General features: G+C 38.1%; 1 protein-coding gene across 7 annotated transcripts in view; it reads left to right on the top strand.

The window, feature by feature from the left end:
- Positions 1–25,945, top strand: part of cep192 (centrosomal protein 192) — a 187,988-nt gene that overhangs the window by 59,732 nt on the left and 102,311 nt on the right. For 3 of the 7 annotated variants that reach the window (XM_059976704.1, XM_059976663.1, XM_059976713.1), the window contains 9 exons: positions 5,521–5,721; positions 6,334–6,460; positions 7,956–8,074; positions 8,444–9,587; positions 12,576–12,675; positions 15,491–15,602; positions 17,291–18,167; positions 19,400–19,429; positions 20,827–20,981. In XM_059976704.1, coding sequence (XP_059832687.1) covers positions 5,521–5,721; positions 6,334–6,460; positions 7,956–8,074; positions 8,444–9,587; positions 12,576–12,675; positions 15,491–15,602; positions 17,291–18,167; positions 19,400–19,429; positions 20,827–20,981 — 2,865 coding nt within the window. The remainder of the gene's footprint in view (positions 1–5,520; positions 5,722–6,333; positions 6,461–7,955; positions 8,075–8,443; positions 9,588–12,575; positions 12,676–15,490; positions 15,603–17,290; positions 18,168–19,399; positions 19,430–20,826; positions 20,982–25,945) is intronic. The other 4 variants (XM_059976688.1, XM_059976683.1, XM_059976673.1 and 1 more) reach the window with 4 other exon arrangements.

Here is a 25,945-nt window from a genome sequence, read left to right as displayed (position 1 = left end):
GAACTTTTTGGCTGCAATGAGCAAAGGTATGTTTGGAGCAAAAAGGGTGCAGAATTTCATGAAAAGAACACCTCTCCAACTGTTAAGCAAAGGGGTGGATTGATCATGCTTTAGGCTTGTGTTGCAGCCAGTGGCATGGGGAACATTTTACTGCTAGAGGGAAGAATGAATTCAATTAAATACCAGCAAATTCTGGAAGCAAACATCACACTGTCTGTAAAAACAAAAAGCTGAAGATGAAGAGGATGGCTTGTACAACAGGATAATGATCCTGAACACACCTCAAAATCCACAATGGACTACCTCAAGAGGCGCAAGCTGAAGGTTTTGCCATGGCCCTCAGTCCCCCAACCTGAACATCATCAAAAATCTGTGGATAGACCTCAAAAGAGCTGTGCATGCAAGGCGGGTCAAGAAACTCACAGAAGAATGCAAGGAAGAATGGGCAAAAATCCCCCAAACAAGAATTGAAAGACTCTTAGCTGGCTACAGAAAGCGTTTACAAGCTATGACACATGCCAAGGGTGTGTTACTAAGTACTGACCTTGCAGGGTGCCCAAGCTTTTGCTTCGGGCCCTTTTCCTTTCTTGTTATTTTGAAACTAAAAGATGGAAATAAAAAAGTAATCTTGCTTAAAAATATTAAAGAAATGTGTCATCTTTAACTTTATGCCTTTTGGAAATCAGGTCATCTTTTTCTCGCTTAGTTATTCACAGTAACAGAAATTTTGACCAGGAGTGCCCAAATTTTTGCATTCTACTGTACGGGAAAATCCTAGGGAAAACCTGATGCAGTCCGCAAGAGAACTGCGACTTCGGAGGAGATTTGTTTTTGAGCAAGACAATGACCCCAAGCATAAAGCTGAAGCTACACAGGAACGCTTTAAACAACAACAAAGTTAATGTCCTGGAGTAGCGAACTCAGTCCAGACCTCAGTCCAATTGAGAATATGTGAGTGGACTTGGAAAGGGCTGTTCATTCATGATCACCGTGTAATCTGACAGAGCCTGAGCAATTTTGTAAAGAAGAATGGGGAAAAATTGCAGTGTCCAGATGTGCAAAGCTGATAGAAATCTATTGACACAGACTCAAGGCTATAAGTGCTGTCAAAGGTGCATCTACTAAATACTGACTTGAATGGGGTGAATATGCAATGAATTATTTTGTTTTATATTTGTAATTAATGTAGATCACTTTGTAGAGATTTGTTTTCACTTTGACACTGAAGAGTCTTTTTCTGATGATCAGTGTTTTTTAAAAAAAAGCACCAAATTAAATCCACTGTGATTCAATGTTAGGGAGCTGATTAGGGATAATGGTTTTGTGCATGGTATAGTTCATGTCTAACCAACTGTATAGAATTTTTTGAGGAGGATATGAGGAAGGTTGATGAAAGACTGGATGTTGTCTGTATGGACTTCAGCAAGGTCTTTGAAGTGCCCACATTGGAGGTGAGTCAGAGGTTCAGTTGCTTGGCATTCAAGATGAAGTAGTAAATCGGATTCGGTATTGGGCTTAGCAGAGACAGACGTAGATGATTCTCTCTCTGCCTGGAGGCCTGCGACGAGTAGTGTTCCACAGGGATCTACACTGGGTCCATTATTTAACTATTAATGATTTATATCAGGGGTTCTTGATCTTTTTTTTAATGGAATCCCTTTGTCAGTCTGGTGAAGCCTATGGACCCCATCTCAGAAACATGTATATAAATATATAAAATGAAATATGCAGGATTTCAGTTATTTTGAAATACTTATCCAAAATTTTTTTTAAACACATTTGTGATGTAGTAATACATATGCTCCTTTATTAAATAACAATACTTGGCACTTAAAATATCGGTAAGTTAATATTAAACTTTATTTTTTTAAAAGACATGTCAAGGGCTGTTGTTGCTTAACTTGAATAAGAACATTAAATTGTGGAGTGGTCTTTGACAAGTTGTGGAGTGGTTGGACATCCAGTCAATTTCAGTATTTTTATTTCTATGCTTATAAATATTGAAAATCATGATTCACAAATATAAGTTGTTGCAAATGGAATTAAAGCTTGTATAACTTGCTTTACAAGGCGAGGATGGGCTTCTTTCAAGAAACACCAGAATTATCCAAGACTTTTTGAGTTAAATTCCAATTGTAGTACATTTTTTGTCCTAAGAACAATGGGTTCAACTTGGGCTAGATCTACATCTTTGATACAATTTGTATCAGAAAGAAGATTGCAGATTTATAGTTCAACTTTAATACCAACAAGATGGAAATAACTTTTGAAAGTGTTCTGAAGTGTCTCTTCAAAGAAATTGACAAAAGATTTTCTATCTCAACTCCATCTTGGTAAAGCACTTCCTTCAGCATTTGAAAGCTTGCAAAGATGTCAGCCTCTACTTTCTTCTTCCATTTCGACAGCTCAGCCAAGAATGCTTGTAATTTTTCATTAGTATTCATGGTGATCACTTAAGAACCTTGAAAGATTTATTTCATTCATATGGCTGAAAGTGTGCGCTAGGGAAGCCAGGCCATTGATACAATACCTTTTTTTTCCAAATTGTTCCAAGAGTGGGTTTTCTTGTTCTTTCAGAAAAAGTGAAGCTTCTGTCCTTAGTTTGAACAAGCGCTTCAAGACTTACCCTCTTAAAGCCATTGATCTTCTGAGTAGTAGAGAAGCACTTTATATTCTGCACTTATTTCTTGACAAAATCTTTATAAAAATACGATTATTCAGAGATCTGCTTCTAATAAAATTAATGACTTTTGTGGCTGCTGACAAAACTTCTTTGAGGGTTGTTGGAAGAGTTTTTGTTGCCAGTGCATGTGTGTGTGTGTTTGGGTGGGGGGGGGGGGGGAGAGAAGAAACAATGAGTAATGACTAAATTAGCAAAAATGTATTACCAAGGATCACAGGAGCTCCATCTGTGCTAAAAGTATGATGTTTTCCTTTTCAGTCAAGTTTTTATTTGGCAAAAAAATACTTTTTACCTTTTCGAAAACGGCCTTTGTACTTTCCAAAAGAGACTCTCAAATTCTTTGGCTTTAGCACGCGCATAATGAACGAGCTTTGAGAGATGTCTGTAGTTAAATCCAGTTGCATTCTGACTGGGAATTGTGACGCTGCCAATTCCTCAATGACCTGTTTCAAAATGTTAAATGAAATAATCAACTATTCTAGAACATATCACATTATTTGATCATGGAATCGCTTCCATTTTATTCCTGTTCCAGTCCATAAACCAGTTGAACAATTTACAGTGCACATGGTTTTACTTAAGTCTCTCCAATAGTGTAGAGTTTCTTTTGTTTGGAAATCCGGTAAGCACCTTAATAGGATGCTTCAAGAAAAGGTTTTGGTGAAAATGGCAAATCCAAGTTTTAAAAGTGTTCCAACTTTTTCAAATTGAGTTTTCTTCACATGAAAAACAACCCACATCTTTAGATGCATTTTCAGGAGGGACAGATGTGAGGTGCTCTTTTGCTGGGTTCATTCTTCCATTTGTAAGCATTTTTCCACACAATAAATAACTGGCTTTTGTCACTTAATGCAAGTGAAACCACTTGTTACTGTCAGACTTTTTTATGACATTTCAACTTAAATTGGGTCTGCAAAAAATATAAATAGTAAAATAAGACAGGTCTTACCAAGTTTTAAGACTTTTACTGGCTTTTAGATACTCTGGAAGATGCACGATTACAGCTGTAGCTCAGGAGTCCCGGAATTTGACTATTGTTGCGCATGGAATCGCATGGTATTACATAAGACCCAGTGGCTTTACGAAGAGTTAATAATTCTCATTTCAACTGTCCAGTTTTGCAAAACTATTACAAACAATACAAGTGACTTACCTCCTTCGACACATTGTTCAATAACCAATTGTAGATGGGGAATAATGCAGAGTAACGTAGATGTCTGGGTACAAATGTGAGAACATGCAACCATGCAGGGCTGCCCAATAGTTGGCCAGGTACATCACACGAGCGTCTGCATACAGAAAGATTGTAATCATGTTGGATCTGGAAGCAGGTCTAATAACTGCCATATTTTGATGAGTGTTGATGAGCATGATATTTTGAGATGTTTGTAACAACTTGTGATAGGAAAATATCTGTGGTTTCACTGGTGCTGCTAATATTATTTTGGTTTGTTGCCTGCGTTCGTAATTGAAGGAAATGCTAAATTTCAGTTAGAGGTTAGTGAAAACGAAGATGTAAATTTTTTTCCCATCCATGTTCACAGACCCCCACGTAATCTCTCTGGGGTTAAGAACCCCTGATTTAGATAATAATATGCTAAACTGGATCAGCAAATTTGTGGGTGACACCAAGACTGAGGACAGCAAGAGAGACTATCAATGCCTACAGTGGAATTTGGACGAGATGGGAAAATTGGCTGTAAAGTGACAGATGGAATTTAATGTAGGCAAGTGTGAGGCATTGCATCTTGACATTACGAAGCAGGGTAGGCCATGCAGTGAATGGTGGGGGACTGATGTGTATGATAAAACAAAGGGATCCTTGAAAACAACATCACAGGTTGATAGGGTCATGTTAGGATGTTATATTCAAGTCGTATAAGACAATAATGACATTGAATTTGGAGTATTATGTGCAGTTCTGATCACCTACCTACTGAAAAGATACCAATAAGCTTGAAGAAAAAATTTACAAGGGTGTTGTCAGGTCTCGAGGATCTTTGTGACTTCATAGCTTAGGACTTCATTTTCTGGAGCACAGAGAATGAGGGGTTATCTTATAGAGATATGCAAAATTAAGAAGGTTACAAATGGGGTAAATTGATGCAGGCTTTTCACCTGAAGTTGTGTTACACAGGAACTAAAGCTCATAAAGTTTAGGCTGAAAGATAAACTATTTAATGGGAACTTCAGGGGAAACTTCTTCACTGTGAATGTGGAATGAGCTGCCAGACAAGGTTGTGGATGCAACTCCAGTTGCATATTTTTAAGAGATGTTTGGATGGGTATATGACTGAGAGTAGGATGGAGAGATATGTTGCAGGTGAAGGTAGATGGGGCAAGGCAGAAAAACAAATTGCCATGGACTGGATGAACTGAACAGTCTGTTGCTGTGCTGCAGTGCCCTATAACTAATTCTAAATCCATGCCAGTATATTTCTCCCAATCCCATGTGCTTTAATTTTGCTTGTTAACCTTTTACATTGAGTAAAATTAAAGGCCTTCTGAAAATCCAAATACGCCATATTAACTAGTTTTGCCTTCTCTATTCTATTAGTTGCATTAGAAGTGTACCAAATTCTAAAAGCTTTCCACTGCTAAGACTGAAGGTTTTTGTTTTTTTATATAGCAAAATATCTGCATATTTTGAACACTGTAAATGCAAGTATATCAGTCCATCCACTGGTAAAATTACCTAATTGTAAAAGCTACAATCATTATTGTTCAGTATCTGAGCAAAGTTAGAATTGGATCAACTTTTGGCAAAGTGCAAAATGTGAAGTTTTTCATTAATCTAAGTTTATTATAATCTCATTAATTTAAGTGTTTGTTTACAGGAAGATAAAATGAATATGATTACTGGTGAGTCATTTGGAAATGATTCATGGAAGATGCCTTCTAATGTGAAATTGGAAGTATCGCCAGCAACATCTGACTTTGTGCAAGATCAGAGTTGCCTTCAGCTCACTCTGGGGGAGTTCTTTAGTGAAAGATCAGAGGCTCTCGGATGTCTTGGAGAAAACAGTAACATAAAACGGGTTAGTTCCAGATTCAACTGCTACAATCACCGTTAATTCTGGTTTTGTTTCTGTTTTAAGTAGAACTTTGATTACTTCTTGGATAATTTAGGTAAACAAGACATCCTTGTGAAATAGTGGGAGGGTGTTGTTTAAATTAAAAGCACACATTTAAGCACCTGTTTATATATGTTGCTAAAGATTTATTCTGGTAAAATTTCATGAAATTCAGCTGCATTAGGTTGTGCACATGGCTCAATACATCATGGAACCAGCTCTCACTGCTTCAGTAATCAAATACCCTAAATATTCTTTACTTTCCCTCCTTACTATTGGGCAGACTTGAAAGCATCTACCACCAGTCTTAAGGACAGCTTCTATCCTGCTGTCATAATGAATGGTTCCATTGTACAATAAACTGGGCTGTTCTCACAATGTGCTTGACATAGCCTGCATCTTATTTGTATGTCTGCACTGCTCTTTTGTAACTATAGCACTTATTCTGCATTATGTTGTTGCTTTTCCTTTATATTGATGTGATGCAATGATCTGTATGGGTGGCTTACAAAAATATATTTTTCTCTGTACCATAATACATGTGACAATAATAAACCAATTTACCAAATTTCCTAGCCTTCATTTGGATACTCCATAACATCACCAAAACAAGGAACACCAGTACCTTTAATTCAACCTGCTGATTTGTCAGAAATCCAGGAAGAAGGCAGACAGTTGTGCAATGGTGACACACTTCAGTCAGGTAAAATAAAACTAAGTTTTTCTTTATACATTTTAAAAAGACTGTAATATGCATGTGATTAAAAAGTTTTAACAATTGGTACATATAGGTAATAATTGTGTTCCAGGTGCATTGTGTTCTGGTTGGACTGCGTTGCATGCATTTCACACTTGGGAAGGTCACATGCAGTTACACTAGAAAATACCAGTGAGATTTTTGTACAAATGACCCGAGGTTACAGTGGAGGGGTTTGGTTCTCAGAAAGCAGTCAATATCACATTTTTTTGTAATGCAAAGTCACGTCATCTGTGCATGAATAGAATTTTAAAAAGTGTACTTTTTCTCCACAAATTCTGTGAGCGAATTTTATTCCCAGTCTCAACTTTTTGAACAGTGATTTGTGAATTCTGTAATGGCGATTTCTATTGCCCAATAGGGCATAACAGGGACTGTCTGTGTATAAGATTTAGAAGTAACCTAATTGAGCAATTGAAATAAGTCTTGCAAAGAGAAAAAGTTTCTTCTGGGAGGATTATTCATAACAAATGTTATCTAAAATTATTCAGGAGTGACACTTAGAAACACTTAAAAAGAAACAAAGTATGGAGTTCTCACATCCATACTACTGTTTGGAATAATAGATGGATTGGTAATTTTAAAACCGTTGCTTATTCAGTTACTGATATTTCTTTGATAGAGTTGATCTTGAGATTAGCTGTGATTTAATTCAATGGTGAACAGGATTCTGGGTCAGAGAAATTGAATCCTGTTTCAATAAAAAATGTTCAGGAGATGAGGCTTAAGCTTTTCAATTTCTTCTTGGAAGGTAGGTAGTACTGGCAGAGCAACATTTATTATCCATGCCAAGTTGTCCTGAGACCACTTGATACTCAAGTTGAATAACTTTCATCATTCTACAGTTGCTCTTTTGGTGGATTAATTAACCACCTTGCTATTACAAAATAGATGCTGTTGCTAGATGAATATGCTTGCTTAGAATAAGTATTAGAAATTCCAATACAAGGTCAAAGAAACATCAATGAGTAGCTGACCTTCAAGATGTAGAAAGCAGGCAGATTTGGGAACTTCTGCAGCTCTGAAGATTGGACTTCTGGATATTGAGGGAAATTCTGCTGTCCTCATTTGCATATGTATCTACTTGAGACATGTTTAACTGGCTGAACGTTTTTGTAGTGCTAAATGCATTCTCCATTTGACTAGTGGGAAAATTAAACAAAACTTGATATTAACATTAAAATGGTTTTTAAAACATTTTTATTAAATTTAATTTGGAAACTTAAAATTGTTGACTTGTTTTAAATTGTCAAATCTGTTTTCACTGAGTTAATTGTGTTAAGTAGTTCTGTATTGCCTGATAAATATTTCACTTGTTTATAGTTTGAAACACATGACCTACAAACCATATTGCACTGAAGTAGCTGCTTGTTCATTATTCTGTGGTTTACTCATTTTTCATGACATGTAGTGATGCATTGAAGTATTCATTTTCATGCAGAAAATCTGGATCAAACGCTCCATGGAACTCCGACAGAGATTTCAACTACATTTAAGCAAACAGAAAATCACAGCTTTAACAAAGGACTAAGTTTAAATATGCAACAGACTGAAAGTATGGTCAGTGACGTTTGCTTTTGAGCCTTGAATAATTAACCTCGGTTTAAATCCAGTGAAAACTTTAATCTGCATGGGATTGTGGATCAGTTGGTTCCACCAGTTCACAAATAATCTGCTAGATAAACTCAGCAGGTCAAGCAGCATCTGTGGGGAGGTGTGGGGGAAAGGAATTGTTGATGTTTTGGTCTGTGGGTTCCAAGGGGTGTGCAGAGGCCAATTTAAAACTTGTAGGTTCTGTCACAGGTGTGCTATGATGTGTTTGATGCAGAGTGTGGATAGAATGTGCAGTGGTATAGCTTTACAGAGAATATTATTTTGTTCAAATTACATTGAAAACATATCTGAGAACTGTTTACTTTCTTTCTTTAGAATACACAATTGAGTTTGAATCAGAAGGTTGAAGAAACTAAATTGAACACCACAGATTCAGTCTTGAGCATAAGTACAATTGCTTCTGCTATAGCTGATGCTTCTGTAACTGCTGATCCTGCTCAGTTGGCATCTATGATTTTGGAACTTTCTAATAAAAACAGGAAGAAAAATAAGCCTGCAGCAACTGGTAAAGAATTCAGTGCACAAGCGAAGAGCCAGAAAAGCAATGTTATTAATGTAGAGAAAAAGCCTGAAAACTCAGAGGGCAGTACGAGTGAGATTCTCAAATCTGAATTCAAGCCTTTGTCTGAATCTGTTTGTAATTTAAGTTCCACTGATATATCTGAAAGTTTGAGGAATCCTCAAAGTATGTCAAATTCATTTTCAGTGGAATGCATCAAAAATAGCACCAAAAAGCAGGAAGGGAAAACAGTACACTCAAAAGACAAGATGCAGAAACTAAACATTGTTGAAATGGGTAATTCAGAGAGATCAATTGAAGATGAGGTTGGGTTGTGTGGTCAGGATGAACACAAAAATGAAGCCTGTGTGCTTCAGACTAAAAAACCATCTGGGCCCATACATAATAGTAAGTTGATTTGCCATTCAGTGGTAAGTGGAAGATCATGTGATAGCACACTTTTTTCAAGTTTTGATGAAGTCCATGAAATACCAACCATGAATGGCACAGCCATAAATCCAGTGAAACAAGTCAAAAAGAATAATATTTGTTTAAGGGGAAATGAATTAAGTTCGGATAAAACTGCACATAGAACAAAAACTGAAAATGGAGAACAAATGAAGCATGTCATTGAAGAGCAGACCTCAGAAAGTATATCTGGGAGAGTGTCCAGAACATTACAAAATGTAACTCAAGGGATTATTACTTCTCAACCCTCTGCTGTTCAAGGTGTATTGACAAGTGGTTCCCATTTGCATTACCCAAATGAATCTGTGGAGCAAAGTTTTGTGGAATCAACAAGTGAGACAATATATGAAAACAATACAGCAGTACTTAAAACTTTTAAGCCACACTTGGAGAGAGATGTACAAGAAATTCTAGATCTTCACGACCAACAAAAGAGCATCAGCCCTGAGCAATCCAACGGCACTTCAGCTACACCAAAAATCTGTAAATCTGGTGAGCTTTTGATATGTGCATTAAACTTCATTTATGATATTGACCATTATGACCAATGTATTTGGAAACCACGTCGGAGGGAACCTGCTGTGAAGTCATGTGGTTATTTAGGGACTGCAATAACTTTTCACAAATGAAGTGTGTGAAATCAGAATGCATGATTTTTAATTAGAGGGACAACTTTTGCTTTAGAAATGGATGGAGAATTAGGTAATGGTTTTTCAAACCAGCACCAATGTTTAATATTATTATAGTTGATCTAGATTTGGCCCCTATCCTGATTTCCTGTTTTCACTCTCAATTTTTCCATTCCTGTATTTTCCTTGAAAAATCAAAGAAAGACTACAGTTGCGATAAATCTGTAATAAAAGCAGAAAATGCTGGAAGCACTGAGCAGACAGGATTGCATCCCTGTAAGAAGACAGATCAGTGTATTATACTTCCGAATTTATGCCAATGTTAACAAAATCTCACTACCAAATACATCACCCCTTTCAGCATTTCAAAGGAATCACTCCATTCTGTTTTTGTTTTGCTGCCACCAGCTTTCCTTAAGGCACTTCCCTTGCAATTGTAGCTTGTGCCACATCTGTCCTTTTATCTCTATTCACCATCCAGGTCGCCGAATAATACTTCCTGTGATGCAGTGAATCACGTGCATAATTTCCAATCTTGTGTTTTCCATTGGAGAAATCAAAGAAAGATTGGTTGACTGCTTTGTTGACCCAATTACATTCAGTCTTCACAGCTTCCTTTAACTTCCTTTTCCCTGCTATTTTAGCTCTCCATTCCACTCGCATTTTGATCCATCTGTTTGTAACTCTAACTAATGTAAACTTGAGGCACAGTACCTCATCATCCATCAGAGTAATTATAATCACCTGGACCCCATATTGTATTCTATGACTTCGGACTGTGTTTCATTGGACACTTCTCCTTAAATTTATTTTGGTACAAATTTTCTTTCTTTCTCCATCAGTACAGTCTGACCAGTAAGGCATGTTGTACAGTCCTGCAGTTCAGATTTGTCATGTTTCTTTCTCAGTATTCTCTCTAACTAGAGAGAATTAACCCATTGATTTGATGACCTCCTCAAATTAACCTTACAGCAACCATACCTTGCCCTATCAGAGGTATTCTTTTGGTCTCTCCCTGACCTTCTGAAACTTAAATTCAATTTGTTTTCTCCCATCTGTCCCCTCTTGCCCAAATATGCTGCCAGATCTACTGAGGTTTTCCAGAATGTTCTGTATCTAATACCTTGACTCCTCTCTCATTTCCATCTCTGCCTTGAATATAGTGGATTCCAGTTAATCAGGACACATTACTGCCAGTACATTTTAGCCCAAGTAAGCAGCTGTACAAATAGTGGACGTCTCATGAAAATGGTTAAAAAGGTATAAAAAAGCCAAATTGAGTAACATTATATATTTAAATGAAATATAGAATTGTTATATGGTTATATATGTCAAAGTAAAAACAAGTTCCTTCAAATTGGTCTAAATTTATTACAATTATTAAAACACAATAATTGAGTGCATAATTACTCACCGCCTTCAAGCCAGTATTTAGTGGATGCACCTTCGGCAGCAAATATAGCCTTGTGTCTGTGTGGATAGGCTTTTATCAGCAGATCTGGACACTGCAATTTTTCCCCATTCTTCTTTACAGTCAGATTGCATGGAGATCATGAGTAAACAAGTCCAGCCACAAATTCTTAATTAGATGGCAGTCTAGTCTCTGATTTGGCCACTCCAGGACATTAACTTTTTTGATTTTTATGCCATTCCTGTGTAGCTTCAGCTTTATGCTTGGAAAACAAATCTCCCAAGACACAATTCTCTTGCAGACTGCATCAGATTTTCCTCCAGGATTTCTCTGTAATGTGCTGCATTCATTTTACCCTCTACCTTCACAAGCCTTCCAGGGCCTACTGCAGTGAAGCATCCCACAGCATGATGCAGCACCACCATGCTTCACAGTAGGGATGGTGTGTTTCTGATGACATGTGTTGTTGGCTTATGCCAAACATAGCGTTTGGTCTGATGGCCAAAAAGCTCAATTTTGGTTTCTTCAGGTCACAGAATCTTCTTCCAGCTGACTTCAGACTCTCCCAAATACCTTCTGGCAAACTCTAGCTGAGATTTCATGTTTTTTTTAAATCAGTAGTTTTCTCTTTGCCACTCTGCAACTGGTGAAGCACTTGGGCAGCCATTGTATGCAGTCTTGCCCATCTCAGCCACTGAAGCTTGTAACTCCTCCAGAGTTGTCATAGGTCTCTTGGTAGCCTCCCTTAGTGTCCCCTTCTTGCAGTCACTCAGTTTTTGAGAACAGTCTTCTCTACAACTGTGTCATATTCTTTCTACAACTACAACATTCCATTTCTCGATGATTGACTTAACAGTACTCCAAGGGATATTCAGGGACTTGGAAATTTTCTCATATCCATCTCCTGACTTGTGCTTTTCAATAACCTTCTTATTGAGTTGCAGAAGTGCTCTTTTGTCTTCATGGTGTAGTTTTTGCCAGGATATTGATTCACCAGCAGTTGGACCTTCCAGACACAGGTGTATTTTTACTACTATCAATTAAAATACCTTGACTGCACACAGGTGATCTCCATTTAACTAATTATATGACCTGAGACCAGTTGGCTGTGTCAGTGATGATTTGGCGTGTCATATTAAATGGAGTGAATACTTATGCAATCGATTAGTTGGGGGGTGGTGTAACTTTTTATAGGCACTGTACTTGTAGAAGCTCTTACTGTTTGTTTTAATTTTCCAATTTACTTTCAAGACCTTTTTATGACAGAAGTTAGCTAAATATAATTTGTTTTAATTCTGGTGTAATTCATTAATGATCAGGGAAAAAAAACTTTAAAAAGCTATGTAAAAGATTGTGACACACTTGGTGTCATATGCTGCTTAGTGCTGTACTGGAAACATTAATATGTATAATTTTCAGCACATATGTCTTTCAATATAGAGTGTGTACCTGTTACAGATCAGCTAAATTTGAGGCCATCAACTTCTCCATTGATTCATTCTTCACCAACCAAAGTCACAGAGCTACCAACTGCTACCAGGTAAAGAAATCCTCTTGTTCTATATTTGATTTTAGAAATGTACTTTCCTATCAAATAAATACTAGATTCATTTTCCCATTTCTGATGTGCAGTTCTATTGAATAGTATATTAGAAATATTTGTTTTAACAAAGTGGCTGTGAACAGCACTTGAAGTCAGTTGTTGGCTATGTCAATTGTTATGGTAACAGAATGCTGGGGCAGCAATCTAGTAATGAGATTGCTAGCCACTGTGCCCTTGAAGCCATTTAAGGAATTACCATGGGATCCTTTTTAATCCTCAGCTGGTAATTGTAACAAGAAGAAATGTCGTACTGTAGTTTAATGTCTGAAATAAACGTTAAGTATATTTTAATTTCATCTAGATGGTTAGATTTTAATAACTTGATACTTCATAAATCAGTTAATGGAATGAGAAAGGCTGCTATCCAATAATATTCATACAGTCTTTCATCTGGACTCGGTATTAATGAAGGTTTTTGGCTTGAAACATCGACTGTTTTCTCTTTTCCATAGATGCTGACTGGCCTGAGTTCCTCTAGCATTCTGTGTGTATTGCTTTAGATTTCCAGCATCTGCAGATTTTCACTTGTTTGTGGTTCTCTGAATGATTTACAAAGAACTATAGTTAAGGACAAAAGTCTTTGGTTTGTTTCATGAATTGAATGCTCCTCATAACCCTGAATCATGCACATAATTGCAGGCAGATTCTGAATTATTTGGGCTTCTCATTAGCTACATAGTTGAGTAGTGTGACTCCGCTTCTTTCATTTGAAGGTGGAATCTTATTCAGTTGTTGTCCCTTTGTTCTGCCTCCTAAATAACTATTTGGTATAACTTGTCATCAATTGTTCACACTTGGCTATTATTTTGAAACTTCGAGTCCTTGGCCAACAAAAAAAATCATATTTAGTAGCATAACAATCCAGTCAGGCTTCAGTAATTTTGTCAGTAAAGGTACAGTTTATTGTCAAAGTATGAATGTACAATAAAACTCGATATTTATATACTACAGATAGCTATTAAATACAGAAAAACCATGGGTGTCGATTGTGGGGGGGGAGAAAAAGGACATCAACCCTCCCCCCCCCCCCCCACACGAAAAAGAAAAGAAACAAAACTTGCTGACCCCCAGAATTCCCCCCAACAGTAAAATAAACGTCAGGGACAGCAATAATCCCTGATCCCATCGCTCACATAAAAAAACGACACTTAACAGTTCCCAACCCAGTCACTCGCTGGGGAAAAAAGAGCAACAGTCCCCAACTCCATTACTCGCTGAAAAAAAACAGTAACAATAATAGTACCCAACCCTGTAACTTGCTTTAAAAAACAGTGACGATAATAGTCTCCAACCCCATCACTCACAGAAAATCACAGTGACAATAACAGTCCCCTGACCCGGTCCCTTGCAACAGTAGCACCAAACTCCTAACCTCTCCTTTACACACAAAAAAAACAGATCAGTCATAAGAAAGAAAACAGAGAATTAAAGGAAACCAATAAAAAGTTAGGTTCAATAATCACTTAAATCTCAGAATATCAGAAACTTTTCATCTGCGTACAATGAGTGCAACCACACAAACTCAGTCCTTCAGTAAAAACATGGGTCCGAACACTGCTGATCCGGGGCCGAATATGTCAGTCAGGCTGCTGAACCCCCGCCACATTCTCCTTGATGCCTCATAACCCCGTGCTCGTCTCTGCTCTACTCCATGAGTCAGCTTGTGTCCTCAATCCTTTTCACCTCCTGAGTCTGATCTCCACGAGGCAGCTCTCCGGACACAGTATTGTGGTGGATCCTGTGATCAAGTTCCAAACTGTACATCACAGGCTATAACGGTTTACATAACACAAATGAGATGAGAAGAACAAGCAGAAGGCAGGGAAGTGAAATAATTGGAAAGATTAGTTGTCTGGAAGATATTGCCCGAGGAATCAATGTTTGCCAGTGCCATCTTGACTGGTAGTAATGGACCATCAGTTTATTGAAGCCCTTCAAGTTTCTATGTAAAGCTTAAAAAGAGTTAAAACTGATCATGGAGTTTTAACATGGAGTTAAAACTGATCATGTTACCATCTCATTTCTTGAGTCTGTATGAACAGCAATGTAATTAGAAATATTCTGGCATTTAAAATTAAAATTGAGGTTTGTAGTGAGCGAATTAATTTATGATTTAAAGTTCTTTGTGGAAAATATCTATATTCAATTAATGATTTCTTAGATAATACTATTACCTGGTGTAAAATTAAACCAAACTGATTAGAGCCCAAATTGACAATTTAAGTTGAGTCTGATAATCACAGATGAATTGGGATCCACTCTGATGGCAATCACCTCAATGTAAAATCTTTCATGTGTCCAAGTATGAGGATCAGGTTAGGGTGTTCACTGTACTCTGCATGGTTCAGTAGCTGGCTGAAATTCCTTGTCTCGTGCATCACACACAAAATGCTGGAGGAACTCAGCAAGTCAGGCACATCTATGGAAATGACTAAACAGTTGACTTTTTGGGCCAAGATTCTTCTTCAGGACTGGAAAGGACAGGGGCAATGCCAGAATAAAAAAGTGGGGGGAGGGGAAGCTGGAAGGTGCTAGGTGAAACCTTGTTGGTAGGAAAGGTAAAGGGCTGGAGAAGAAGAAATCTGATGAGAGCATTTGAGTGACTACTGGAGGTCAATCAGTGTCAAAGTATCTAGGGACACAGAACAGTAATCAAGAGGAAAATAACTGGCGCATTGCTGCATTGATCTTCCTATGAATTATAGTCAATGGCAGTGCGGCTCTTTGTCTGAAAATAGTACTTCTTTCCCAGCAGTTCATGTTCTTTGTACTCCAGCTCAAATCTGAGCCGACTGAGTTATATTTCTGCTATTGATACAACACTGCAGAATAGCACAGCCATCGGTGGTCTGGTGAATGCTAAGGTAAGAAATTTTTGAAACTTATAATGGATTCTTAGCTGAAACAGTTCCCTTTTAGTGCTAATACTAAATTCCAATTCCAATATTTTTAATTAGAGAAGTTGAAAGTAGTGGCATTAGAAATGAATAATAAAAGCCAAGGGAAGTGTGCATTAACCTCAGGTTTCAAAGATTGGGAGAGGTCACAAGACTTAGAGACCAGTTTGAAAGCCAGGTTGAACATTTAAAAAAAACACATAACTCTGCATTGACTTTTCAGAAGTCAGTCATGAAACACAGGATACCAGGCAAATAGTTGGAATTGAGCATTCCTATATCCCTTAGTATCCAAAAATCTTATCAATTTCTGACTCAAATGCTCTCTAACACCAAGCATCCACAATATTTTCAGGAAAACATTTCAAGAGTCTGCCGACATTTTTTAGTCACAGTGTTTAAGAGCAATACAAATGTCTACTATAAACATGGCACCCAAGGATAAGGACCTATTTGGACACAGGGTATTAGTATAGAGGGCATCATGGTTGATGTGGGCAGTATGCAGTATAACCGTGACTCGGTGTCAGATTTCCACATCTGCTGCTTTTGTGATTTCCATTTTGTAGCTTGCATTTCCAACATTGCCTTTCTATTTTTTACCCATCTCACTTGTTATTTTATTTTCATTTGCAGTTAGCAAGACACCCTGCCTCTGTCCTAATACTATTTGTCATTCTTTCTGTTGTTCTCCAACCACAGGCATTCCCATTGATTTACTTTTCACGCTAGAACATGTGTTAGATTTCAAATTTTTCTTTGTTCTCAGACTACAGCTTGGTTTCTGTTTTTGTCAATGATGCCTGACTTACTGAATGTTTTAAATTTTTTGTTTTTATTTCAAATTTGTGGCATCCGCAATTATGGCTTGAAGTTTTACTGACTTAACGCTGGCATACTCTTCCTTGCTTTCTTTTTCATTTTCACTATTAATTATAATAATTTGGCCATTCTTTTCTGAATTGTAAGATCCTCCTGATCCCTAAACTAAAATGAGCAAGACACATTTGGGTTACTGTTTCTAAGACTTCATTATTCTGAAGAACATTGTAAAGTACTGCGTTGTGAATTTAAGACCATAAGACATAGGAGTAGAGTTAGGCTATTTGGCCCATTGAGTCCACTCCGCCAGTTAATCATGGCTGATCCTTTTATTTTTAACCCCTCCTCACCCCTGCTTCCCAGCCTTCTCCCCATAACCTCTGATGCCATTTCCTATCAAAACCTACCAAGCTCTGCCTTAAATACACCCAGTGACCCGGACTGCACAGCTGCCTGTGGTAATAAGTTCTACAAATTCACCACCCTCTGGCTAAAGAAATTTTTTCGCATCTGTTTTAAATGGTCGCCCCTCCATCCTGAGGCTGTGCTATTGTTTTCTTTAAATCTGTCATTGGTACTCTATGGTATTTGTGGATATAATAGACTGGTCACACAGTGACCCAGAGTTCTGAAACTAAATGATATTGGGTATTGACTTACCAAAACCAAGAAAACCAAATAATGGTATAGAACCCATAACTGTGTATGAAGTCATCAGCACCCAGTGATTTTTGTTCCATGCTATTATTATTGAATATTTAGACAGCCCTTCAATTTAATATAACTCACACTGTACCTAAATTTTAAAAAAAACATTCCACTTTCTTCCACAGAATGATAAAATTGTTGAATTAAGCACAACAATTATTCGAGCAAGTCCTTCTACAACACCAGATCAAAGTATAGTTAATACAAGCGAGCTGACTTTCCGAACTTCATTGGATGGATGTACAAATGGTTCTTTGAATCCTAATCCACAACTAAGAAAATCATATTATGATAGGCAGGAAGGCAATGAAAGCAGAAGTCCTGTGGGTAAACAGGAAGACAGACAGAGTTTATTAAAATCCAACAAGTTACCTTCTCCACAATCTGAGAATGTCAAATTGCAGCAATTAGATGCATCTCCATCCGTGTCAGGCAAGTCAGTAATATACAAAGGATCACCTGCACACCAGCAAACTGATAATGTTGGTGCACCTCTCAAGACCAAGATGAATGAAGGGCATTGTGTAGAATCCTTGAATGCAGCCTCCATGAATACCATTGGAATGACGAGCAAATATATGCCTATTTCAAGTTTTAAACGTCATGAAGCTATTTCAGATATACCTGGAGTTCCAACATTACTTACTGCAAATTCATTATTAACAACTCCACTGGCCCAACAATATCTGGGCAATTTGACCACCAGTTCGAATTCCCTAAACGTACCTTTAACTTCATGTTACTTAGGGAGCACTTTGTCATCCAATATATGTAGCCTTTCAGGTGGTTTGCCAGGTGCTAACATATTCAAGGGGAATATTCAAGCTTTTGGAACTCATCATGATCCTAAATTAGAAATGAGGATGCAGAACCCAGCTCTTTTGTACAATACACATGCTATGCCACTGGATTCTAATTTTCAAACACAGCCTGTTGGTTATCACTCCTCAAGAACGGACATGCTTGATCATTGGCCAGGTGGACTTCAGATGAGAGATGCTGGTAAGTATTTCAAAGATAATGTTGCTTTTTAAAAAATGATATGTTGTTAAACGATCACTATATCTACAGTAAACAGATATCTAAAATTACTTGTCGGGCACATTGCAATATGTAAATATTTGAATAGCATTGTCCCAGTATTAAATAATTAAAGCCTTTGTTTATTTGAAACTAGTACAAAATACATTGAGAAAATATGGGTGACTAGATATATTGATATCAATTAGTCAAGTACTATATATAAGCAAAGACAATTTCACCTGTTCTCTTCAAGAAGGTAATTAATAGACTAGCAGTGAGCCCTTTTTGGTTTTGAAGAGATCTATAAATTTCAGGATCAGTAGAAAAATGATTGCTGAAGGATGTCTGCAAGCCAAATAGTACGAGCGTTTTTCATTTCCTGTCCCTCCACAAGTAGTGTTCCCAACTTGTGAAGCCACCCCCTGCAACAAAAGCATAGCTACAAATCTAAAATTTGATTTTGTGTTTTAAGCCCTCATTAAGGAAAATAGTAGACCTATGGTCAGTTAAATCAAATAATTTTAATCAAGATAGTTTGAGGAACTCAATGTGTTATCTGTTGGCTCTTCAGCCTACTGACATGAATTTGTACGCTACCTTTGACAAAATGGGATTTGACTACATTCATAAGACACCTAATCTTTGAAGTGAGTAAAAGTAGGCATCCAAAACTTTGGAGAAACTCAGCAGATCATGCAGCATCTATACATGGTAAGTACAGTTGACATTTCAGGTCAAGATGTTTCATCTGAACCAGCGGAGCAATATCAGCCTGAAACATCAACTGTCCATTTCCCAGTTATCCATTTATATACCTACGGTAAAATAAATATATTTTGTATTTATTTTTTTCTTTTTGTGTTTGTAGTTCATTGTCTTTTGCATATTGGCTGTTTTCCTATCTTGTGGCTTATAGTCTGCTGGATCTCTGTTTAATTTCTGATGCTTCGATGGGTTTTCCTAGTCAAATACGCAAGCAGTCTTAATTCCAAGGTTTAAATTTATTTTGGAGTACAGGTGTGTCCCCCGCTTTCTGAACGTTGGCTTTACACAACTTTGCTTTTACTAAAGACTTGCATTACTACCTATTTTCGCTTTTACGAGAAGAGATGCCCATTTTAAACCTGATAAAGACTACCATGACTGTGAAGCCTTGGGCAGGCAGATGTGTGCACATGCGTGTACTTGCCGATTTTTTTTTTCCTCTACAGATCAGTTTTGGCTCAATCTTCCTGATTCTGGTAAGTGAAACTACACTGTACATACCTGCACATTATTTCTACTTTATATAGCTGTGTATTTATCATATCATTCCTGCTTTTACTATATGTTAAGTGTTATTTTAGGTTTTATGTGCTAATTGGTATGATTTAGTAGGTTATTTTTCTGGGTCTGGGAATGCTCAAAAATTTTTCCCGTATGAATTAATGGTAATTGCTTCTTCGCTTGACGCCATTTTGGCTTACAAAAGTAGAGCGTTCCTATGAAACCTTTCGTAAGCCAAAATAGCATAAAGCGAAGAAGCAATTACCCACTAATTTACATGGGAAAAATTTTTAAGCGTTCCCAGACCCAAAAAATAACCTACCAACTAGCACGTAAAACCTAAAATAACACAAACATATAGTAAAAGCAGGAATGATGCCGACTAAAGGAGACCACTTTGCTACTAGCAGAACCAATAGTAACATCGGCAGCTTTCAAGTTTCTTTCTCTCTGTGTCAATACTACGAATGGTGGATGCAGGCAAGTTCAATGCATGGGCAATGTCCTTATTTCGTTCACCAAGATCGAAATGCTTAATTATGTCCAGTTTTACACAGTGTAGCACCCTTATGAGCTCTCTTAGGCTTTTCTGATACCTTAGAACACATCTTGCTAATGGGTTCACAAAATAAATGGAGATAAAGCACAGATGCTCACAGGCACAGTTCAAAGCTATGGCGGTTTGATGCTGAGTGTAGTTCCCAGGAAAGGAGCTTGGGGGTACCACTCTCGCTGCTCGGGGGGCGCGCTGCCTCTGTAATGGCTTGCTGCAGAACAAACGCTGAACTGTATTTTTGTTTTTCGCCTTTTTTCATAAAAGTGAAAATCCTCTTCAGATTTCTTTCAGTAGTGAAAACAGGTACTAATGTAGGTCTTTCGTAAAAGCGAAGTGGCGTAAAGCAAACTTTTGAAAAGTGGGGATACCTGTACAAGCAAATATACAAATAATAAAGTAAGAGCTGGGAAATGATGCTAAGCAGTGCAAGGCAAACAAATAAAGATTGTGTTTCTAAAAAATCTATCACTTATATAGCTAAGAGAAATTACTGAGAGCTAAATTAGTTCATAGGCTACATAATTAAAACAATTACATCATGTGGGTAATGTGCTAAAACTTAACCAATGAAAAATGAGAAAGGTGGTGAACTGTTAGTTTAGCTGCTATACCACTTTCTGCCAGTGAGTGTGAAAAATACATGTTCGTTTAAAAAGTACAAAACTTTTAAAGGCAGTAGTTTCCAACGGGTCTTTCATTGATTCTGTTGTGTTTCTTAGATTTACTGTGTATGTTCTCCAGAAAATGGATCTCAGGGTTGTATATGGTGACATGAATGTACTTTAATAATAGATTTACTTTGAACTTTAACTTTAGAATTAGGTCATGTGTTGGTCCCTGAGGAACTGAGGATTCCAAATTCTTGCTGTGTTGGAATAGCATCTCAAGCATCACTTCGCATGTGCAATCCAACTGAACGGTGGATGCAACTATCAATTGGAATAGTTAGTGTTTCACTGAATGGAGAGAAGGTTTGTATTATTTTTAACATGTAAGCAGAAGAACTTTACAATTAGTTAAGGTTAATATATGCTTACACTTTGGAGAATTTCCAGGATTTTGTTCTGTTTTCTGCCATTACTAGCCTTGAATGTATTATGGCTGACAAAGGTTGGAGTCGTATTGGTATACTATTTATTCCTGGATACATATTTCATATTTTTGTAAAAGTACAGTTCCGTATAGTATGCAGCCTTAGATCACCTGGACAATACAAACACCCATGTTAGGATGCTGTTCATTGACTATAGCGCAGCGTTTAACTCCAGAGTTCTTATAGTCCTGATCAAAAGGCTACAGGACCTTGGCCTCTGAATCTCCCTTTGCAATTGGATCCTCAACTTCCTAACCAAAAGACCATAGTCTGTGGTAATAACATGTCCTCACAGACGATCAACACTTGCACACCTTAAGAATGTGTGCTTAGCCCGTTGCTCTTCCCCCTCCCACTCTCCATCTCTCCCTCTTGCCCCCTCTCCCCCTCCCCATAGCTCAAATGTCATGTATACATTTGTTGCTACAACCATTCTTAGTAGAATCTCAGACTGAGACAAAATGGCACGCAGGAGTATACCAGCTAGTTGAGTGGTGTCACTCCAACAATCTGGCACTGAACATCATACAAATATAGATAACCTACAGCACAATACAGGCCCTTCGACCCACAAAGTTGTGCCAAACATGTCCCTACTTTAGAAAAATGGAGGGCTGTAGGTAAGGCTAGTAATCTAGTAATTTCTAAGCTTCATGTACCTATCCAAAAGTCTCTTAAAAGACGCTATCATATCTGCCTCCACCACCATTGCCAGCAGCCCACTCCACGCACTCACCACCCTCTGAGTAAAAAAACTTATCACTGACATCTCCTCTGGACCTACTCCCCAGCACCTTAAACATTTGTCCCCTTGTGGCAACCATTTCAGCCCTGGGGAAAAAGCCTCTGACTATCCACACAATCAGTGCCTCACATCATCTTATACACCTGTATCAGGTCACCTCTCATCCTCCAACGCTCCAAGGAAAGAGGCTGAGTTCACTGAGCCTACTCTCATCAGGCATGCTCCCCAATCCAGGCAACATCCTTGAAAATCTCCTCTGCACCGTTTCTATGGCTTCCACATCCTTTATGTAGTGAGGCAACCAGAACTGAGCACAGTACTCCGAATGAGGTCTGACCAGGGTCCTATATAGCTGCAACATTAACTCTCAGCTCCTAAATTCAATTCCACGATTGATGAAGGCCAATACACCTTACACCTTCTGAACCACAGAGTCAACCTGCGCAGCTGCTTTGAGCATCCTGTGGACTCAGACCCTAAGATCCCTCTGCTCCTCCACACTGTCAAGAGTCTTACCTTTAATACTATATTCTGCCATCATATTTGACCTACCAAAATGAACCACCTCACACTTACCTGGGTTGAACTCCATCTGTCACTTCTCAGCACAGTTTTGCATCCTATCAATGTCTTGTTGTAACATCTGACAGCCCTCCACACTATCCACAACACCTCCAACCATTCTGTCATTAGCAAACTTACTAACCCATCCTTCCACTTCCTCATCCAGGTTATTTATAAAAATCTTGAAGAGTAAGGGTCCCAGAACAGATCCCTGAGGCACTCCACTGGTGACCAACATCCATGCAGAATATGACCCGTCTACAACCACTTTTTGCCTTCTGTGGGCAAGCCTGTTCTGAATCCACAAAGCAATGTCCACTTGGATCCCATGCCTTCTTACTTTCTCAATAAGCCTTGCATGGGTACCTTATCAAATGCCCTGCTGAAATCCATGTACACTACATCCACTGCTCTTCCTTCATCAATGTGTTTAATCATATCCTCAAAATTCAATCAGGCTCGTAAGGCATGACCTGCCCTTGATAAAACCATGCTGACTATTCCTAATCATATTATACCTCTCTAAATGTTCATAAATCCTGCCACGCAGGATCTTCTCCATCAACTTACCAACCACTGTGGTAAGACTCACTGGTCTATAATTTCCTGGGCTATCTCTACTCCCTTTCTTGAATAAAGGGACAATTTCCGCAACCCTCCAATCCACTGGAACCTCTCCCATTCCCATTGATGATGCAAAGATCATTGCCAGAGGCTCAGCAATCTCCTCTGTCACTTCCCACGGTAGCTTGTGGTACATCTCATCAAGTCCCAGTGACTTATCCAGCTTGATGATTTCCAAAAGCTCCAGCACATCCTTTTCTTAATATCTACATGCTCAGGCTTTTCAGTCTGCTGCAAGTCATCCGAACAATCACCAAGATCCTTTTCCATACTGAAGTAAAGTATTCATTAAGTACCTCTGCTATTTCCTCCGGTTCCATGCACACCTTCCCACTGTCACACCTGATATGTTCTATTCTTTCATGTCTTAGCCTCTTGCTCTTCACATACTTGTAGAATGCCTTGGGGTTTTCTTTAATCCTGCTCGCCAAGGCCTTCTCATGGCCCTTTCTTCCTATTAGCCTTATAATCTTCTCGATCTCTAACATTACCTAACTCTCTGATCCTTTTGTAAGCTTTTCTTCTTGACTAGATTTATTACAGCCTTTGTACACCACGGTTCCTCTACCCTACCATAACTTTCCTGTCTCATTTGAACGTACCTATGCAGAACTCCACACAAATATCTCCTGAACATTTGCCACATTTCTTCTGTACTTTTCCGAGATCATCTGTTTCCAATTTAAGCTTCCAATTTCCCTGCCTGATAACCTCATAATTCCCCTTACTCCAACTAAATGCTTTTCTAATTTGTCTGTTCCTCCAATACTATTGTAAAGGAGATAGAATTATGATCACTATCTCCAAAATGCTCTCTCACTGAGAGATCTGACACCTGTCTAGGTTCACTTCCCAATACCAAATCAAGTACTGTCTCTCTTCTCTATATATTATGTCAAGAAACCTTCCTGCACACACCTAACAAACTCCACCTCATCTAAACCCTTTGCTCCAGGGAGATGCCAATCAATATTTGGGGAATTAAAATCTCCTATCATGACTACTCTGTTGTTGTTATTACACCTTTCCAGAATCTGTTTCCCTATCTGCTCCTCGATATCCCAATATCAGTAAGACCAAAGAGCTGATTGTGACTTCAGAAGGGTAAGACAAGGGAACATGAACTAATCCTCATTAGAGGGATCAGAATTGGAGAGGTTGAGCAATTTCAAGTTCCTGGGTGTCAATATCTCTGAGGATCTAACCCGGTCCCATCATACTGATGTAGCTATTAAAGAAGGCAACAGCAAGACAATTTCATTAAAAGTTAGAGGAGATTTGGTATGTCACCTAAAACATTTGGAAAATTTTACAGATATTACACGGAGTACATTCTGAGAGGCTGCATTCCTGTCTGGTATGGGGGTGGGGGGTGGCTACTGCGCTGGATCATAAGAAGCTACGGGAAGTTGTAAAATTAGTCAGCTCCATCATACATACTAGCCTCTATAGTATCTAAAACATCTTCAAGGAGTAGTGCCTCAGAAAGGCAGTATCCATTATTAAGGACCCCCCCCCCCCCCCCACCACCAGTCAAGGAATGCCTTCTTCACATTGTTGACATCAGTAAGAAGGTACAGAAGCCTGAGGGCACACGCATGGTGATTCAGCAACAGCTTCTTCCCCTCTGCTATTGGATTTCTAAATGGACATTGAACCCCCATGAACACTAACTCACTTTTTTCCTTCTGTTTTTGCACTATTTTAAATTTAACTATTTAATATGCATATACATACTTGATTTATTTTTCTGATACTTATCATTGTACTGCTGCTGCTAAATTAACAAATTTCACGACATTTTCTGGTGATATTAAACCTGATGCTGATCTGAAACTTTACACTGATTTGGAAATTACATGCTAGCGCTGAATGCAAGTGATGCTAGTTTTAAGATGAAGATCTGTTTTTCTGAAGTTGAACACATTGTTCAACCCAACTAGTCCCCATGACATCATTCTCTAATTGTCTTGTGTGAAGGTGCACGTTTTCAGTGCTATTTTCCATCACAGACGTGGACAGAGCTTTTAGCAAAATTACTTGAAGATCCCACATATATTGAAGAACTCAGACTTGATACTGGGAGGTGAGATAAGGCAGTGTAGCTCTTATCCCTCTCAGTTACACCAGCCATATGGATTCATTTGTTAATAATATTCTAAGATTAATAATTTGTTTTTGAGATTTCTGCATTAGTGTTGTATGAGATGTGCTGTTTATTTGCTGATAGATGGGACAGGAAGGTTATTCAGCCCAACCAATCCATTGCTGATCTTTTCTAAACTTCTCCATCCCTTCTATCCTCGTCCAAGTACATCAGTGTTGCTGTCTGCCCTTTTCTCTTTTACGTACTTACCAGGACTCTACCCCTTAAATAATTCTCTACTTTTCAGTCTAGCAAATAGTAGATTGTTGCCACTGCTTTGGTTTTTTAAAAATAATGTTCTTCGGAACACTGGAAAGAATATTAGTATTCCTTGCGTTTTGTACATGATCTTTGGTAGATTTCATCACTGGATAAATAGAATCATTGAGCACAACAGCATAGAAACAGGGCTTTGGCCCATCTAGTTCATGCCAAACTGTTATTCTGCCACTGAGCCACACCTGGACCTTAGCATGCCATACCCATCATATCCATGTACCTATCCAAACAACTTTTAAATGTTTCAGTTGAACTTGCATCGATTACTTCCAATGGAAGCTAGTTCCACACTTGAACTACCCTCTGATTAAAAGAAAAGTTCCCCTTAAATATTTCATATTTCCTATTCCACCTTTAACTTATGGCCTTTAGTTCTGGTCTCATCTAATCTTAATAAAAAACCTGCTTACATTTACCTTGTCTATACCCCTCATAATTTTGTATATCTCTGTCAAATGTCCCCTCATTCTCCTTTGCTCCAGTA

This window comes from Hypanus sabinus, chromosome 1 (genome assembly GCF_030144855.1).
Source record: "Hypanus sabinus isolate sHypSab1 chromosome 1, sHypSab1.hap1, whole genome shotgun sequence".
In the NCBI taxonomy this organism is placed as follows: Eukaryota; Metazoa; Chordata; class Chondrichthyes; order Myliobatiformes; family Dasyatidae; genus Hypanus; species Hypanus sabinus.
The sequence above is the reverse complement of the archived record's forward strand: the minus strand, read 5'-3'. Positions and strand labels throughout refer to the sequence as shown.